Here is a 19,147-nt window from a genome sequence, read left to right as displayed (position 1 = left end):
TGCCGTTCTCACGTGGCCGTGTTCCCAGCCCCGGCCCAAACAGGCCACAGTTTCTCCGGCGACTAGAGATCACATGATGCGGAGAGAGTAGGGCATGGAATCCAGACAGAACAGGATGAAAGAAAAACAGATTCCTGCTCTTTCTCTACCCGTAAGGATGAGGATGAAAAATACCATTCAAAACCTTAGCTAGGGGAGAATTTTGTGCTTTTTCACGAGTTACCCTTTCCTGTAAAAAGTAACATTTCTGCAAAAATGAATGATGAACTTTATTAAGAGCTCTTCCTGGGACCACCTTTTTTAAAAACTTATTACTATTTTTTTCACATTCTTTTATTGTTGTTCAAGTACAGTTGTCTCCATTTGCCCCCACCACTCCCTCCCGCCCCAGCCATTAAGAAGTCAGTCTTAGGAGGGGCCCAATGACCCCAATGACCTTTTGATAATCTAATAATAATCCTTAACCAGTCATTTTTTTAAATCCTCTCAAGCAATGACTATCTAACCACCCCTTTGTCCTACAAGTTGTCTTTATCAAGAGGGAATTTTTGCAGAGCAAACCATCAGTCATATGCTAAAAAACCGTTTTTTAAAAAAAAAAAAAAACACCCAGGCAAGATGCAGTTCCTATTTTTAGTGGGGAAAAAGAAGGGGAAAGGTAGAAATTACACTTACTCAAAGTGAAAGCACTCGGAAAGCACGTCTGAAGGAACAGACGAGACTCCCATTTCTATGGTTTCGACAGGAAATAAGAGCGGCCGCTGAAGGCCGAGACTGGCTGGGCTCCTCCTCAACCCCAGTCAAGAGTCAGGATACGGAGCCCCTCCGAGCAGCGCACCCGCCCTCGGGCTTTCAGGGAGGGTGTCTGAGAATGAGAAGACACCTGGAACCACTTGAGATTCTTCCATCGTTAGACACCCAATATCCTTCCTCTAGGCACTTAAACCACTGTTTAAAAGTTTGCTTGGTTCCAAAGATACGCAGCATTTCCTCCTGGTTATTCCAACGGAGAGGTTGACATTGGGTAAGGGTGTAACAGTGAGATCCATTATTTAACTTTTAGGATTTGGTTTAATAGATTTACTGAGCAGTGATTCTGTGGCCAAGTACTTTACCTGAATTAACATTTAATACTCAATATAAACCTGGAACACTGACAAATCCCATACAGGGTGGGGCAAAAGTAGGTTTACAGTTGTTTGCATGGGAAATAACAGTAATAAATTGTAATACAATAGCGTTCTGTGTACAATGGAAAACCTCCTTCTGCCCACTCTATATATATACTATCTACCTAGGAGATTATCCTTATGTCCAATTTACAAGTGAGGAACCTAAGGTTATGGACCTGACCTCATTGCAAGTAGCAGATCTCAGATTCAAAAGCAGTCTGGCGTAGTCTCCATCCCTGACCACGTTACAACGGCTCACGAGTTAAATCCAACACACACACACACCTTTCCCAACTGAGCCCAGAGACTGGGGTTCCAGTCTGGTTCGGTCTTTAACCAGTCATGGGGCCCGAAAGTCCCTTTGAAAGCCCGGGACTGGCTGGCCCGCTTGTGAAACTACAGGTCTGGAGTCCGTCAGTCATTTCCTGACAGTGTGTGGGAGTGGGTATGACAGGGTGAGGGCGGTGGGGAGGAGAAGCTACCTTGGCACTGATCCTTGGGTGTATTTCAAGCAGAGCAAAGATTTCCTTGGAAAATGGATTGTTCTGCTAAGAGAAAAGGTATGAAAAACCTTTCACAAACATTTTTCTTGGAACCGAGGCACTCCAAATAGTCTGGCACCAGGACATCTGTGAAGTCCTTTCCAAGTGTATGCTAAGTATGGGTGTGTGTTTTTCCAGGGGAGAAGAGCTTTAAAATGCTCCTCCATGTAACTGAGCAGCTGACAACTCCCAAAAGGTCTGGGGATCATCACATCCACCGTCCGCTTTACACGCTTAGAGGAAGCTGGCAATGCACCTTTGTAAAGCACTTCCAGGAAACCTGCATTTCTTTCTTTCTTTTTTTAAAAAAATATTTTATTCATTTTTAGACAGAGGGGAAGAGAGAAAAGAGGAAGAGAAACATCAATGTGTGGTTGCCTCTTGCATGCCCCCCACTGGGGACCTGGCCTGCAACCCAGGCATGTGCCCTGACTGGGAATCGAACTGGTGACCCTTTGGTTCGCAGCCTGCGCTCAATCCACTGACCCGCACCAGCCAGGGCAGAAAACCTGCATTTTTTGATTAGGAGCCGAATGTTATTAGACAGCGAGGAACAAGACGTGGTCCAGGTTAGAGCCTAACGAACCGGGGATGTGCGAGCGCTGCTAGGAGCGTGTTCTCCTGGGCGGTTAAAGCAGAACATCCTACCCGGAGCTGGCCTGTATCTGAGACACACTGTGTGTCTGTAAACGTTTTCGGAGTTACAGACACCATAAAACAAGGAGGCCCTGACGGGTGTGGGCGGGTGGGTTGGGCGTCACCCTACAAACCAAAAAGTTGCCGGTTTGATTCCCAGTCAGGGCATGTGCCTGGGTTGCAGGTCAGGTCCCTGAGAGCCAACCCATCGACGTTTCTCTCTCTTTTTTCTTCCCTTCCCCTCTAAAAATAAATACATCTTTCTATAAAAATTTTTTTAAAAATAGGAAAAGCTCAATCACTAATTATATATAAAGTATTTATTTTATGCACATATTTACCTACAAAATTTACAGAAAATAAAACAACACAGAATATATAGAATACCCTCTTAAGACTTCTTAGGAGTTCTTAAGAATTCTTAGGAGCAGAGGGTTTTATTGCTACAGTTCAAAGAATAAAATTTTATACACGTGAAAGCCAAACTGAACATGGTAGCCTAGCTAAAAAGTTTTTGTCCTGTTACTGAATTTTCAGCCTTCTGTCAAATGAAATTTAAAAGATCGCTCTTGAAGTAATTTAAACGTTTTCAAAATCTTCTAATAAACAGGTAAAAGGCACCTCCAGTTCTTTAAAATACTCATAGCAATCCCAACAGTTTAAATCTGAGGGCCACTGGCGTGCGTGTGGCTAACATGCACGAGCGGCACGTCAGCCACACGCCCCGAACGGTGCGGACGGCGGACTGGCTCCCGGCGCCGCCCCACTCCCCGAGCGAGACAGGGCGCAGGGCCGGTGCACGGCGCAGCACCAGCGCGACAGCCCACTGACCACAGCGCAGAATCCAGCGGTCTAAAACAGGGACTACCAAATTCCCAGACGGTACATAATTTATAACTAACCGGTATATTCAGAAGCCTCTGGAGTGTTCTTAAAATTATTAAAAAAATACGAAGTCAATTTAGGATTAAATGAGAACAATGAACAGGGAAATATCACAAAGTGGCTGAAGTTCACTGTCTGGTTCAACAGAAACTGTTCCTCACACACCTCTAGCTTCCACAACACCATGAAGTGATGGGTGTCCTCAGCCTTGGCTCAGCTCCTGCTGCGGCTCCCGCACCGCGACCGTGACCGCAGGCGGGGAGGGCGGGCGGAGGGCACGGCCACCCTGTGCAGCCGGCTGGTGGTGAAGGGCATGGGGGTGGCGAGCCGGATCGCTCGCAACACTGGTGCAGGAGGACCAAGTCCATGCGCGCCTTCCTCTTTGACACGGCACTGGTCTGCTATTTACAGTAGTTTGCAAAAATACATTACAAAACTGGTGAGGTTCTGGTTCTAAGTTTCACTGAGTAACACACACACGCACTTCATCTCCGACAGGCTCTGCAGGGTCTGAAGCACTAAAGTGACACTAACACTGACATTCGGGTGACCCGAGGCCCCGACGCACGGACACTGCGGCGTCAGCACCGGGCCACCTGGGGAATATTGCACGCTTCTTGTCAGCTGCTGCGGTGCCCGCCACGCGCCCGGCGGCGGAAGGGCCCTCCGGCCACCGGCCGCCCCGCCTCTCTGAGCACAGGCCGCCGCGCGCCCGCGACGGCCACCGCCGACTGTCACTGGACGTGAGGCCTAGGCTTCAGGATCAGCTTTCCCGTCTAAAAGTAAAAAATGAGAGTTTTTAAACACGGTTCGATGAGAAACACCACCACTTATCTATGAATCTTAGAGGGCACGCAGAGGGGATCAGAACACCTCTCTCGTTTACTCGAAGTCAAGCACTTAACAGTCACGTTTTCAGAGTTTTCTCTGTGTGGAGTGTTCTTCCGGAGCCTTTTTACTCCGGCACCACACTGGCTGCCTCGCGATCGGCCAGCTGGTCTGCTGGGCTGTAAACCCAGCCTGCAGACCCTAACTCCGGCTCCTTGGCAAACGAAGAGCATAAGACAAGAGTAAAACTGTGTATCTGGCAAAACATTCTGCTTCTCCAAGAGTAGTTTCGGCTTCCTCGAGCGCAGTGCAGCCGGGGCTGCACCACCAGGCCCGCGGCTGCCGGCGCTCGGCAGGTGTGGACGCAACCCTCCTGCAGCGCCGGCCGTCATGTTCGTTAAAAAAACCCACGCCACACAAGCCACACAATCCCACTTGCAGGGCTTCATCTCAAGAAAACTAAATGCGAGTGTAAAGACATACATGGAAGACTCGGGTGTCTAATTTTAGGACTGTGTAAAGGAGCTGAAGTTACATTCGGCCCTTTGAAGGCAAGCGTGAGGCCGATGTGGTCCCTGGTGACACTGAGTGTGACACCTGGGTATGTTACTGACGCCCTCACTCAACATTTACCAGATGCCTACCGTGTGCCAGGCCCTGTGCGAAATGCCAGAGACCCAGTGATGAACCCAGTCCCTTGCACCCGTGGAGTTAGGTTCTGGTGGAGGACACACGACTCACGTTAACATGGAACATGTGAAACCACGTGCCCAACAGGGTCTAAACTGTGATGCAGCCACGACGTGGGACAGTATGTAACTGACAAATGGAAGGCCCCACCTGAGACACTGCAGACCTTGCACGTGATTAATAAATGGTGGCTCTTACATCATAATGTTGTCAAAACTCCGAAACACATTTTCTTTTGTAGAAAGATGGAACACATGACAAAATATAAAGCCCGGTGATTATCTCTGGTCGATAAAGTTCTAGGTGTTTTTAATGAACAGATTTTATTACTACTCTCAGGTAGGTCAAAAGTGTTGTCAGGATTCCAGTTATCTCTGGATTCTCACTTCTGCTTAATTTTTGGCCATTTAATTTCTGGTAATTCCTTGGCATCTGGATAAAGCACTGGCGCTAATTTCCGCGCTGCCTCACTGCAGTGAATTTTCAGACAGCGAGATGCCCCAGTCCGGTGTGCAGCGCCCCGGGCTCTGACGCCTGTGCGAGCTATGCAGCCGCCACGCACACCCAGGCCGCTTCCCCACGCCCTCCCCCCACCCGCCCCGCGTTGCACCCTGCGGGGCCCTGTGCCTCAGTGGCCTCGGGCCGCACTCTCCCGCACCCACGGCCTCCGGAGCGTCGCCGATGCCGCCGGGCCCCAGCTGTCCTGCCTTTCCCAGAACACACGCAGTGCTCTGCCACACGGACACCCCCAGGTCCGTTCGTCCTCGGGTGTGATCTGTTCTACCTCCGTCAGAAGGGACGCGAGCCAGGCGCTTCTGTAATCTCAGCACAGCACATCCAAACACAGGCCTGCCCAAGTCATCCCGAGCACCTGCCTCACACTGCAGCCTTCTCACAGAAGCAGCCAGTTTCAGCATGAATTATTCGAGACTGCTTTTTATGGGGCACACTCACACGTGTAAGCGGTAAGAATGCTGTTTCGAACACGCTGAAATGTCTGAAGGTAACATACATCACTTGGAAAGTTTCAGAGCTGCCCACCTCGGGGATGCGGGCAGGGGCACAAGACCATAATGGCCACGAACTAACTGTTGGCGCTGGTCGGGGCTATGTGGGGGTTCACTCTACTCTCTGTACTATTTTATGTTTGGGAATTTTCGTAATTAAATTTTTAAAACACGGTACCACACTGGGCATGCTATCTGGGGATTCACTGTTCACACCCAACGCTCACACCCCCCAGGGAGAACCCTCGGGCTCCCGCAGTGGGACCAGGGCGCAGCCTCCTCTCCCAGGGCCTGGTGGGGAGACACAGCGTGGTTTGGGGCTGTCACTCCCACAAAAGACGCTGCAGTAATGACTCTGCACTCACCTCCTGTGCATGCCCGGACTGGGCGCCAAACCCACAACCCGGGTATGTGTCCTGACTGGGAATCGAACCTGCAACCCTTTTTTTTGGGGGGGGGGGGGGGGCGGTGAGGGCAGGGGAGGGACAACCACAACGCTCCCACCAACTGAGCCACCTGGCGAGGGTGTGGATGTCTTTTTAAATATTTTTAAGACTTTAGTTGGAATTTCATGTTTTTAACTGATGTGAGGCAGAGATCAAAATTCCTTTCTTCCAAATCTGGCCCTGACCAGTGTGGCTCACTTGGTTGGGTGTCCTCCCACAAAGCAAAGGTCGCTGGTTCAAGCCCCAGTCAGGGCACGTTCCTAGGTTTCGGGTTCAGTCCTCAGTTGGGGCATGGACAAGAGGCAACCAATCGCATCGATGTTTCTCCTCCTCTTTCTCCCTCCTGCCCCTCCTCTTTGAAAAATAAGTACTTTTTTAAAATTCATTTTTTTCCAAAGAGCCAACTGTCACAACACTACTAAGTAGCCTGTTTCTTCCCTTTTGGCCGAAACACCATCCTTATCCTCTACTTTTTAAAGGATCAAACTGCTTTGTCTTTACTCTCTTCCACCGACCCAGCTGTCTTTCTGCCCTAATACTTTTTCCCTCTTCCTTCTGATTTCCTCTACTGGGTAGGTATTACTTGAGTAATAGTTTCTTAAACTGAAAGCAGAAACACTTTTAGAATACATTGATACAGCAGGTTCACATGTGCATAGTCCGACAATTAATTTGGGACTCTCTTTAAGACCCTACATACAGAACACCATCAGGAGAATCATGGCAGTTTACAAAAGCAACCACCGCCGAGCCGCCAGTAATGACCGCGGCGCTTCCTGAACCTCAGATGGTTTCCACCGTGAGGCGCGCCAGACTCTGCAGCACGGAGAAAAGTTACGCTGCCACGCTACCGATTTAGCTGGGAGACACCACTGACTGTGAGCTGCCCCTCTAGTTCGGGGATGTTAAAACACAGACAGAAGTGTCTCAGAATCAACGTGATGAGGAATGTCCCCCCGTCAGCTCCGTGGAGACCATCACTGTGAACAACACGCCTGTCTCACGGAGGCGCTGAGGCTGTGACCGCTCAGGGCTTCCCCACTCGCACCCGCGGTTCCCCAAGGAAGGGGACACTCACGTCGTCACAGGACATGTTGTACTCCGCCAGCACGGTCCGGCACCGGGCGGCTATGCTGGGCGCACGCGGTCAAGGAAACCTGCCGTTTCAGGAGCCGCGCTCGGCCCCGCCCGGCTCACCGAGCGGCGCCGCCACCGCCTCCACCGCGCCCAGAGAGCAACCGTGTGAAGGATACATGGACGGGGCCACGACCCTCTTGTGTATGCCGGCGAAGAACAGGCCGATCAGGGTGATGCAGCTGATGGTGAAGAACGGGTGGTTCCACAGCGACGTGAGGAAGGACACCTGCGAGAGAGAGCGCAGCGCAGAGGCGTCAGGCCCGCGGAGCGACACGCACCCCGGCCTCCCCCTCCCGCACACGCGTCTGCAGCGTGTTGCCCACCCATGACACGAGCGTTTGAAGACTTCCACGCTCCTATCTCTCTGCTCTGCTATGGAGTATGTAACATCCGTTCTGTGTCTCCAGAGCAGCAAGACACCACAGCAGTGCTGCCCCCGTTCATCCCAAACACCTGAGCCGCTACTCATTCATCCCCGTAATCAAAACCCGCCCTTCCCAAAACACTCTCGGGGCCCCTCCCAGCGGGCGGCAGTTCGGAAGCACGAGGCTCAGGCTCCCCCACGGCAGGGACAGTGTCCCGTGCACGGCCTTCCCCAGCCCCCGAAACAGCATGTGGCAAAGTCGGGTGCTCGTAAGCACTCTGAATGACCATGAGGCCTCTGCTCTCCACGAAAACACAGGTCAAACGTGACCTGGTTGCCTTCTGTTGAAAAGCTCCCGTGCGAGAGCTGGGCCAGCCCCGCCATGCACAGCCCGGCCCCACCGTCATTCCCTGCCACACGCGCTGTCACAGTCCTCCTCTCCTCCCCACCCCCCAGCTACTCCCACACATCCTTGCGAGGCTCACCTCCAGCACCGCCCTCCCTCTCGCAGAAGCAATGAGTCGTCTGGTGCGGGAGCTGCCGAGACTCAGAGGGCCGCAGGGCATGAGAGCAGGGAGAAAAGACTAGGAGCTGTCCGTACAGAACTGGGGCTCGGGGGGAAAGGGCGAATCCCATCCGAGACAGCCGGGTGCCGGCAGGGAACAGGGGGCACAGAACTAACACTGAGAGCCGGCAGAGGGACAGGCGTCCCGGGTCCAGCACGAGGGTCGGAACGAGAGCGGCACCGAGGCCAGACTACGGGGGGCAGGAAGGTAGATGGGGGTCCAGGAGACACGTATCTAGAGTCTGGAAGAGACCCAGCGGACTAGCAGCAGGGGCGACAGACTCCGGCCAAGGGCCCCCGCAGCCCCGTCACACCACGAGGTGCGCACCTGTCTCAGGGCAGAGGGTGGCGGACGAGGAGCACCTGCCGGACGGCCCGGCGTGGGCCCGGTCAAGGAAATCTGTGCAGTGCAGCAGCCAGAGGCCAGAATGGCAGGAGGGGGGAGCTCCCGAGGAAGGAGGAAGAATCCGGAGGCACGGCTCCTGGAAACCTTTGAGGACAGCGTCACGCCAAGGGCTGGCTCTCTCAGGCGGCCTGCCCAGCGCCAGCATGGACAGCCTCACGCTGTGATGCTCATCAGGCCGGCAGGTACCAGCCCTCTTTCCTCCACGGCAACCGCCGACGGCCGCCTCCCCCGGCCGGCGTTCAGGTGCTGGCCGGGCTGCCGTCCCCCTCTCCGGGGCGTTTCCAGCGAGCCACTGGCTCTGGAGCCCGCCTCTCCTGCTACAGACACGACTGCTACTTAAATCTCCCGTCAGGGTGGAGGTTATTAAATACTAAGACATACAGAGCCAACCCTTAGGCTAACCGTTCCATTCTCACCTAATTTAGAAAACCACATTAACTACAGAGTTTTGGGCCTGTTTCAAATTACATTTAATTCTGTGTTTTATTAAGATCTCAACCAGCTGGAATCAGCTTCTATTTTTCCCAATTAGAAGTCAGGTTCATTTCCCTAGACGGACCTTTTTCAATCTCCTCGCCGGGCTCCTTCCCTCCCCCCGAAGACGCGTGCCAGGCACAGCCTCGCGCTCAGGCTCTGACAAACGAGCACTCGGGAGAGCTTCCTATCCGCCGCCCACCCCTCTGCGAACGTGGGACCCCACCCCGATCTCCCCCACCACCGACGGGAGTCCTCCCCCCGGGGTCTCCTGCCGTGTGACCGGGAAGGTCACAGAGAAAGCCGCTGCGGGCGGTCTCACCCAACTCCGGCTCACGAGGGGGCGCGAGTGGGGTTCAGACTCGTGAACACCGCATCACGATGACCCACATAAACCTGCACTGTGGGAAGAGCTCCGCGGAGAAGCGGGGGACCGCGGCCTCCCCGATACAGAAGCCGGGCCGCGGCGCGAAGGCCCAGCCAGCAGAGGGGGCGGGGGCAGCCCGCGTTGGGGGCTGCTCCGGGAACACCACCACGAACCCCGCCCGTTACTGCACTCAGCGCGGGGCTACTCCGGACCGTACCTGGGGGACAGCTCTCGCTGTTTCCTATATTAAACTGCAGGCAGGCAGGTTTTTTTAGAGGTAAACGCTGAGGAAATAAAAGCTTCTGAGCTTGAGAAGCTCACACGTGTTCTCTTTGGAGACCACGCAAACCATGCAGCTGGCTGCGGTTTTACCGACCAGGCGGCGCAGACCTGAGCTGCAGCTCAGTCCCGGGGACTGTGCTGGCCCGCGTGGCCGGCACCGCGGGGACCCGGGTCCCTTCCCGGCTTTGCCCCGCCAGGCGGATTGGTGTTCTCCTAGTCTTGACTTTTTATGACGTTTATATTTTGCTACTTTATCATATGTGTTTTGTGCAAAGTCATTTCAAACACTTTGTGGGATGGGAAAGGCATCAGCAACGAGAGCGCCTGGGAGACAGTGTCGCTCGCTGATTTTTCTTTTTAAGATTTTATTTATTTATTTATTTTTAGAGAGGGAAGGGAAGGAGATAGAGAGAGAGAGAGAAACATCAATGTGCGGTTGCTAGGGGCAGTGGCCTGCAACCCAGGCATGTGCCCTGACTGGGAATCGAACCTGCGACACTTTGGTTCGCAGCCTGAGCTCAATCCACTGAGCTACGCCAGCCAGGGCTGATTTTTCAAAGCACACACCGAGGACACTAAGTGAATAAGGCAGATACAGGACGACGCTTGCCCTGAAATGCACAGACAGGGACACGGGAGACGTGGAAGAGCTGCACATGAGTTCACACGTGAGAGACCAGTTATGTGGGTGGAGCAGTGTTCCTTAGGCCTTTTCCCCTGTAAAGACACTTGTAATTCACAATAGCCAGCCCAAGTTTTTCTTAAGCAAATTAATGTAAGGCCTACTTCTAACATGAGGAGTAACATCACTATTAGCAGTAACAGGTAGCAGCATCTGAATGGTGTTTTACAGCGAACAAAGCATTGCTATAGCCAGTATCTCATTTAATCTATCAAAGACTTGAAATCAAAATCTCTACCTTTTGCGTCTCGGGGTCTATTAACCAGTTCCAGGCACCAGTAGCCGTACACACAGATACCACTATAAGAAGCACTGATGAAAGATAAACACAAAATTAGTAAGGAATAAGCTCTTAACGTTCGACACTGCAACCAATAGTTACTAATAAATGACAGCCAAAGGAAGTGGTGCTTTATTAAACGGAAGACACACCCGGCCCGGGAGTTAGGGGACTTGCTGTGAACCTTGAGGAATTCTCCTAAAACTTGTGAACCTCGGTAAGCGAGGGTGATACTGGTCCCTGCATTACTCAGCCAGAGCTTAGGAAGTTAGTGCAAGTAAAAGCAGTAAGAACCACCACGGTAAACCTTTAACAGTCTGTGTTAGCAACTTTCAGCGTGCTTTGTGCTGATTTTGCATTTTGTAAATTCAGATGTAAAAAAAAAACCCCAGCCTTCCGTTTTCTAACGTAAACAACTCACACAAAGACCCCTTTATGAATGCCCTGAGCACTCTGACAGAAGGGTCTGCCTCGCACACAGCAGACAGCAGACAGCTGCCCGCGGTTCACTGAGACAGAGGTCAGTGCTGGGGGGCGGTCTGGGGGGCAGTCTGCGGGGCTGGGGGGGGCCCTCAACGAAGGTCAGGAAGATATTACTGATAGTAAATCTCAGATACTGTTTCTCTCCTCCCCACTGAGCTAGAATACTTTTAAAAGTTCTGAACACACTGGAAGTGAAACTTAAGACAAACGGCTTTACTGAAAAATAATAAAAAGGCTCCAGGACCGAGTTAACATTCTGATGAAGACGGCCGCTGTCTTTCGGGTGGGGCGCGCACAGTTTTAAAACGCAGAGATCAAGCTTTAAAGAGCAACAGAAATACAGTAAAACCTTAATTATCTACAATTCCTGGTGGTTTACCTTTAGAAGAGGCAAATCACAGGCAAAATCAATCTCATTTTAGGAAATTAATTTTAGGTATTTAAAATTTCAAAATTATGTTCTCAGCTCAGACCATATTAAACTCAATTTGCTGTAATTCCATATTTCCAGTAAGAAAAAAATACTATAGTGCAAGTTTTTTTTTTTTAAGTAAAGCAAAAGCTGAGACACTAGAGGGACCTCACACACCTACTTTTACACACATGCATGAGCCGTGCTGATGCCATTTACACAGGAGCCTGAGGCCACCAACCAGGAAAGTGAAGAAGGACCATTCCATCCCACTTTATATGATGGGACAGCAACATACGCATTTTAAAAGATTCTCAAGTAGCAGTGAAACAAGTGGAGTCACTCTGGGTAAACCAGAGAGCCTGAGAAAATCACTACTTGGGAACTCTGGCCAATCAGAATGCTCACAGCATATGATTCAAACTCTGCAGACAGATCTAATAAAACTACAGGAGAAATCTCAACATAAAAAGACCCCTAACTTCCCTAACGGTCTTTTGGCCCCACAAGCTGAGTTGCACTTGAAATAAAGTCTGTCCCTGGTACGTGCTGCTGTGCTTCTCTCGGCAGGATTTAGTTTCAACAATACACATCCAGGAAATTAAGACTGGGCTCAATAAAAGTTAGCAAAGCATTTTGTTTGCTGATGTCATACTTTAAATCAACTAAGAGCCTTCATAACCTTTGAAAGTATAGGGTGGGGCCAAAGGAAGTTTACAGTTGTTCGTACGAAAGGTAATACAGTATTAACAAACAGTGACACCCGGACAAACCGTTTCTTGCACTCGCCAGTGTAAACCTACTCTGGCCCCAACCTGTACATTACATGTGAGTTTTCTGAACAAAACTTTACTTCAACAGGTTGTAGGCAAATTGTAAAAGTAAACAGGCTATTGAAAACTTTACCATGTTAACAAATTTGTAATATTTGTTTAATAAAGAAACAAAAAGTGCATCTATTTTAACGGAAAAATAAAAATTCAACCACAAAGATTGTTCTTTTGGGTCGCCAGCTTTTTCTGTAAAACTTCTTTATAATGCACTGCTCACAAAGTTAAATAAATTTAAAAACTGTCGAAACCAAAGGAAATCTGTAGTTTAGTAAAGCAAGTATTCGTTATTCAAGTATGTGTTACATAAAAGCAAAGCATTATCATGGCTACACAGGGATAAAAGTATCAACTGGCTGTTCACTGCCCCTTAAAACACAGGCACTTACTTCTCCAGCGTCCGGTGGCAGGTTGCAAACAGTGAATGTACTCGGTGAGTCTCCTCTCAAAAGCCTTGAGATCTAGGTAGAGAGATTTCAATTTCCTCATTAGCGACTCCTACTAGTGTACATCTATGAAGATGAAACGTGAGATACTCTAACTGCGTCAGGTCCTACACACCAACTTCCATGGCTCACTGCACTGCTTACTTCGTTTACTATGACAGCTTTAAGCACTTCACAAAAAACATTAGGTTTCTTCGATTCCAATTTCACATATAAGGAAACTGGCTGGTTCGCTTTTAGAAGCTTCCCCGTAAAAGGTTTGTGGAAAAGCAGCAGCAGCAGCAGCAGCAGCCTCAAGCCGGAGCCAAAAGCTAGAAATTGGGGGGTTGCAAATAAAAGGACCAAAATCAAGTCGAGTTTTAATTCTGTTGGAACGAAGGACTTCCTATTAGAACAACGTATCACCTAACATCCAGGTCTTCGAGGTCTCCTGGAATGCAGTTACCCGATTCCGGTAAGATTAATACTTAGTCAACAGCTACGCTCTCCGCCTGGCCTTCCCGGCCATCCGACCTGCTAACGCGCCGTTGGGAAAAGCCGGTCCCCCTTCCTCCCTCCGAGGGGGCGAGAGGGGAGTCTCGGCTCCACCCACGCCCCGACGCCTTCGGAAACTCGGCGGCGTCCGAGGCGCCCCTGCGAACGAGCGCTTTTTAAACTTCAAAGAAGGAGATCGAGAGGCAATCTCCTGCCGCGGTGGTTCCCAGAAACCACCGCAGGAATCAGGGGAACAGCCCACGGGGTTGTCGGAGTAAGGCGAGCTACCGTGCTACCGCGCACGAAGTGCGGGCGCCTGCTCACGAGTCAAAAACAGCCCCGAAGTAGAGCGCCAAGGTAGGAACTGGGCGGGCTGGGGCAGCGGACACAACGCCGCGCGGCGTCCGCAGAGGCCACGCGCGCCGCCACTAGCGTCCGGCTCGGTCCGCCTGCCCCTGGGCTCCAGGGTCGGACCCCGCGCCCCCCGAGATCGGGACCACGTCCGTCCACCCACCCAACGCGGCCTCCAGTCCCCCGGACGGGGTCTCCGCGACTCCGGCCCCTTCCGGCTCACCCTCCCCGGGGTGAGCCCGGGACACGGCCGGGCGGCGCGCCTACCTTCCGCCTGCTCCAGCGAGTTCATGTCGGCCGGCAGCTCCGGTCACGGACGCGCTCCCGTCCGCATCGCAGCTCCGCGGCCTCCGCCCGGCCCGCAGCGCCAGCTCCCGCCCCTAACCGCTCCTCCCGGCCCCTCTCCGTCGCACCGCCCCCTTGCCTAGGTCCGCTACGCTCATAGGGCACCTTTGTCGGACCTCACAACTAAAGCGGCTTCCTATTGGCTAACTCCTGCACTGGCCTCGGGGCCCAGCGTTGGACGGTCAGCCGGAGGCGCCAAGAACCGCCGGCGTCCTGGCTGGTAGGGCGCTAGCGCCGCCGCCTGCGCCGGGGAGGAACTGCAGCCTACCCGACCCAGTTGGCTCATTCCGACGCTCCTAGTTTCCGGCTCGTTTCTTTTATTCCTCAAATATTTACTGAGCGCCCACTACCTTCCAAAGGGCAGCGCCCTGGTCGCTGACAACGGATACCGTAATCCTCGAGCTCGCATCCCTCTGGGACTCAAGGGGAAGTATGTGCAAAACCAGCTAGAACCCCAAATAATGGAATCCCTTACTCATGGTACCTCTTTCCTGGATAGCCAACCCTTTAAGCAAGCTTGTCTCCCTTGATTGCTTCTTTCTCAAGACAACTTTCATAAATCATAAAGGAGGCAAACAAAGCACTCCAATACCTAAACTCTCAAAAAGCCGGTAAGGCATCGACTACATTTATATTCGATTAACACACTCTCTTGCTTATCTCCTTGTGGTCATTCATTCATGCAACAACTATTTACTGCCTGACGAGGTCCGCGCTGAGTCAGGGATTTAGGTATGAGCAAGACGGACAACATTCCTGTCCTCAGAGTGGAAGGGCCAAAGTGGAAGGGTTAACAGCAGGCTGTAAGCACGGAACAAGCGGTTCAGATAAGGGCAGTGGTTCTAGGAAGTTGGGAACAGGGTAATAGGACAGCAAGATAAAGGGGGGTAGCTCCAGCCAGAGCTGGGGGGGGGCAGTTTGGTTGAGAAGCCCAAGATGTATGAGAAGAAACCAGCCATGCCCAGGTGAGGGCTAAGAAAGTTCCAAGCAGCACTTCGGAAAGTTCCCATTTAGGGAGCCTTCCTCACTCAGGATCCAAAAAACCCTTTTTACAGACGGTTATTATCCCGCTGAATCCTCTGTGGAGATACGTTTTAAACCATGGGTCAAAATCCCCTGAGAGGATTGTGAAATCTATCTAACAAACCATGACTGTTATTTTTTTTTTCATGAACGAAAGCAAAGTAAAAAATATCGGCATCACGGAGAGCCAGCATAAGCACTGTTTCATGATCTTTCCTATCCGTTGCGTGCGTGTCCTTTCTGGTTGTAATGTAAAGCGTACACCTACCTGAGGGTTCTGGCAAAAAAAAAAAAAAGACAGTTTGAAAGTTTGAAAGCTATCAAGGTAGCTATTAGTAGGCTCGCTGTACAAACGAGAAAAGTAAAAATGAGTCTGCCCAGGTCTTGCAGCGATCGGCGTAGCCTGGGTTGAAGCGGCAAGTAAAGCATCCCCCTGACTTCCTGCTCAGCACCCCGTTCCCGCCGCTCCAAGTCTCCTGCCCCGCGTTTCCCTTTGGCACCCAGCGGGGCTCAGAGAGAGGCTGGTGCACATCTGTGATGGGACGGGCTCTCCCGGGCTCTCTCCTGGGGAGGTGAGGAAGGAGACAGACTGAAGAATAGCACACGGCTAAGCATTGTGATACATGGGAGCTTTGTTAACTTGCCTTCAAAGGAGACAGTTCCGCTCAGTGCTGGGCTTTTGTTTGCCTGATGCAACACACAAAAAAAGGGTGGGTGCAAGTTTTAGCAAGAGCCTTGGACAGCAGAGGGAAGAATAAGGACCACCACCTGGTTCTCGCTTTCCTTCTTTCCCTTTCAACCGTGAGCACATCAGTGTGGAGCAGCCTGTTGAACGGATGCTTGTAGTTGACTGGGCTCTGGCATCTATGCGTGTGGGTCCTGGGGGCTGGGGGGTGGCAAGGGAGGAGGAGAGGGAAATACGGCCGTATGATCAGAAGAAATGTGGAACCCGAAGACATGGGGAGACCAACGGAGATAGATTTGTGGAAACGTCCTATCAAGGAGGTTTGGCAAGGAGAAGGCAGTCAACAAGTATTGGAGGACTGCATGTTCCAGGCACGGGGATAGGAGCTGAGAATGCAAAAAAAAATCTTTCACTCTCGTCCTCTGTAAGGGTAGAGTCTGGTGTAAACACAAGAGATTCTTAAAACATCGTGGCGTGATGAAGACCGACTTCAAAGAGGGGTATCCAGAGCGGTGGCTACCGGCCCCAAACCCCGTAGCTGAGGTTGTTACTGTTCCTTTCTCTCTCCACACAGTGAGTGTATCAGGTTAGTTAGCGAGTCCTCCTGGCTCTGCCTCAATGTAGACTGAAAACGTTATCACCCCTCAGCACTTCCACTGCTACCGCCCTTGTCCAAGCCACCCTCTAAGCTGGACTTCCTGCAGCCGCCTACCACCCGTCTCGTCCACCCTCGTCCCAAACAAGGCTTGCGAACACCGAAAGATTGCATTCCTCTTGTGCCCAGAACTTTCCCGTGGCTCCTTAAAGTGACGACCACAGTGATGCCCCGTACCGTGTTCATCATAGTCATACCTCCCGAAATAATGTTTACTGGTGCTAGGCCTCCCTTCGTGCTTTTACAAGTTACATCTGAAATTTTCATCCTGGGTTTGCATACTTGTAGAAGATGGCATTCCTGGCATAGTGCAGATATTGACATTTGGAAATAAGCTGTTCTATCAACTCTTTTAAATGTATTCAGTGGAACCCAAGCACCCTGCCAATTTGATACCCACCATCATCCATTAAAAAAATACATGGATATCTCTATAAACATACACACAGAACCCTCAAAGAATATTAGCCCATTAAATCCAGCAACATCTAAAAAGGATTATACAACATGATGGAGTGTGATGTATCCCAGGAAGGCAAAGTTGGCTTTGCATCAAAAAAACAAATCAATGGACTGTAGCGTATCAATAAGATAAGAACAAAACCACGTGATTTGAGGAGGATGTAGCGCAATTGGAACGCTCGTCATTGTTAGTGGGGGTGGTGCAGGTCCTGTGGGGGACACTATGACAGTCCCCCCAAAATTAAAAATAGGATTATCCTATGATCTGGCAATTCCACTCCTGGGGATATGCCCCAAATAATCAAAAGCGGGGCCCTGAAGAGACATTTATACACCCATGCTCCTTGCAGCATTATTCACAATAGCCGAAAGGCGGGTGTCTGTCGATGGGTGAGTGGATAAACGGAGTGTGATTCACATATACATCGTTCAGCCTTGAAAAGGGAGGAAATTCTGCCATGCGCCACCACACGGCTGAGCCTGGAGGACAGCACGCTAAATGAAATAGGACAGAAACGAAAGGACACATACCGCATGATTACACTCACAGGAGGTGCCTAGCCCGGTCAAATCATAGAAACAGAAAGTGGAATCGCGGCTGCCAGGGCCAGGGGTGGGGCTGGGCGTGACCGTTTCCCGGGGACAGTTTCGTTTTGCTGAGAGACGACAAGAGCTGTGGAGGTGTGTGGTCAGCACCCGACTGCCACTGAACTGTGCGCTTCACAGCGGCTGAGGTGGTAACATCGTGTGTATCTTACCGAGATTTTTAAATGTTTTAAACATTGCATGATAAGCCCTGGCCGGTGTGGCTCACATGGTCGGAGTGTCTTTCTGTAAATCAAAAGGTCATGGTTTTGAATCCCGGTCAGGGTACATGGCTAGGTTGCAGGTTCGATCCCCAGGTCGGGCGCATACGAGAAGCAGCCGATGGATGTTTCCTTCTTACTCTCCCTCTCTTCCTTCTCTGTAAAATCAGTAAGCACGCCCTCGGGTGAGGATAAGAAACATTGCATAATAACCTCTCATTAAAAATATCTTTTCTGCTCTCCCACTAGACGAGGTCCTCCTCAGTTCCGTGGGCATGTCCCCTCTGCCACAAGGGTTCTCCCTTGGTCCTGAGGTCCTGAGACCCTCTCGCCTTGGCAGCTCCTGGAAAACACATCAGAAAGGCTTTATCGAGACTTATCACGTACAAACTAATGTGACCTGGTCCTCCTCCACTCAGAGATAATTTCTTTAGCCCAGCATGCTCAGAAACAATGGGGGAAATTGAAATGTTGGTAATGAAATGCACCTTTCCCGATACTTTTTGAAAAATAGAAAAGCCTTTTATCTTATGATGTACCTCAAATATACAGTATTTTCACCAAAAGCCAGAAGGAGCTGATTCAGTTCGTTTGGTTTGTAGACACTTGCCCACCTACTCTCGCCGGCAGTGCCAATCCTCATGTTCAAACTACAGTGAGCACTTCCGTTAGAGACCTTCCCTTTGTGGATGCAATTCCCCTCAAAAGCCAACTAGCGCCCAAATTGCTTGTATCCAAAGCAGTGCTACATTTTTTTTTTTTTTTGGTAAATTGATTTGAGAGAGGGAGAGAGAGAGAAACATTGATTTGTCGTTCCACTATTTAAGCACTCATTGGCTGAGTCTTGGATGTGCTCTGATCGGGGATCGAACCGGCAGCACTGGCCTAGGCGGACGACGCTCTAACCGGCTGAGCTGGTCCGCTATTCTTATGAAAACTCTGTACGAGAGGAGACAATCAAAGGTGCAGGGTGGGTTTAAAGTGACTCCACGTCTCCTTTCCACTCCCGCCCCGACTCACAGCATCACAGGGGTGTTCTCCACCCCGGCAGCCGGCCTCACAAAGCCTTTAGCTTTGCGGGATCGTGGGTTTTCATTTGGCTTTTGCAGAGCCGGCAGTCTGAAGGTGAGCGTGGTTTCTGAAACTTGAGGCTCCGTGTTACATCTGGGTGTGTTTATGTGTGTGTGTACCGGGAAGTGATCTAAAACGTATTGCAACTGTGGGTGTTGGTAAAAAAAAAAAAATTCGAAAGCCATGGATTTGCTGTTGCCTTCCTCTACTAGAGCTTAAGCTGCCTGGCACAGAAATGTGCTGTCTTTGCTTTATCCCTAGTGTTTAACCAGTTTCTGGCACACAAGTATTTGTGGCATGAAAGAATGAATAATTGAAAAAATGACAAGGGAAAGGAGGCG

At 50.9% G+C, this 19,147-nt stretch overlaps 1 protein-coding gene across 1 annotated transcript; it reads right to left on the bottom strand.

The window, feature by feature from the left end:
- Positions 1-2,655: 2,655 nt before the first annotated feature.
- On the bottom strand, positions 2,656-14,168 carry CNEP1R1 (CTD nuclear envelope phosphatase 1 regulatory subunit 1). Its single transcript, XM_028501970.2, has 6 exons — positions 14,027-14,168; positions 12,878-12,949; positions 10,722-10,795; positions 7,460-7,569; positions 7,285-7,339; positions 2,656-4,011 (listed from the first exon to the last, which is right to left on the bottom strand). Exons 1-6 carry the CDS (start codon positions 14,049-14,051, stop codon positions 3,970-3,972), a joined length of 378 nt encoding a protein of 125 aa, XP_028357771.1. The 5' UTR covers positions 14,052-14,168; the 3' UTR covers positions 2,656-3,969.
- Positions 14,169-19,147: the final 4,979 nt, after the last annotated feature.

This window comes from Phyllostomus discolor, chromosome 12, assembly GCF_004126475.2.
Source record: "Phyllostomus discolor isolate MPI-MPIP mPhyDis1 chromosome 12, mPhyDis1.pri.v3, whole genome shotgun sequence".
NCBI lineage: Eukaryota > Metazoa > Chordata > Mammalia > Chiroptera > Phyllostomidae > Phyllostomus > Phyllostomus discolor.
Note: the sequence above shows the minus strand (reverse complement) of the source record. Positions and strands in the feature narration are given on the sequence as shown.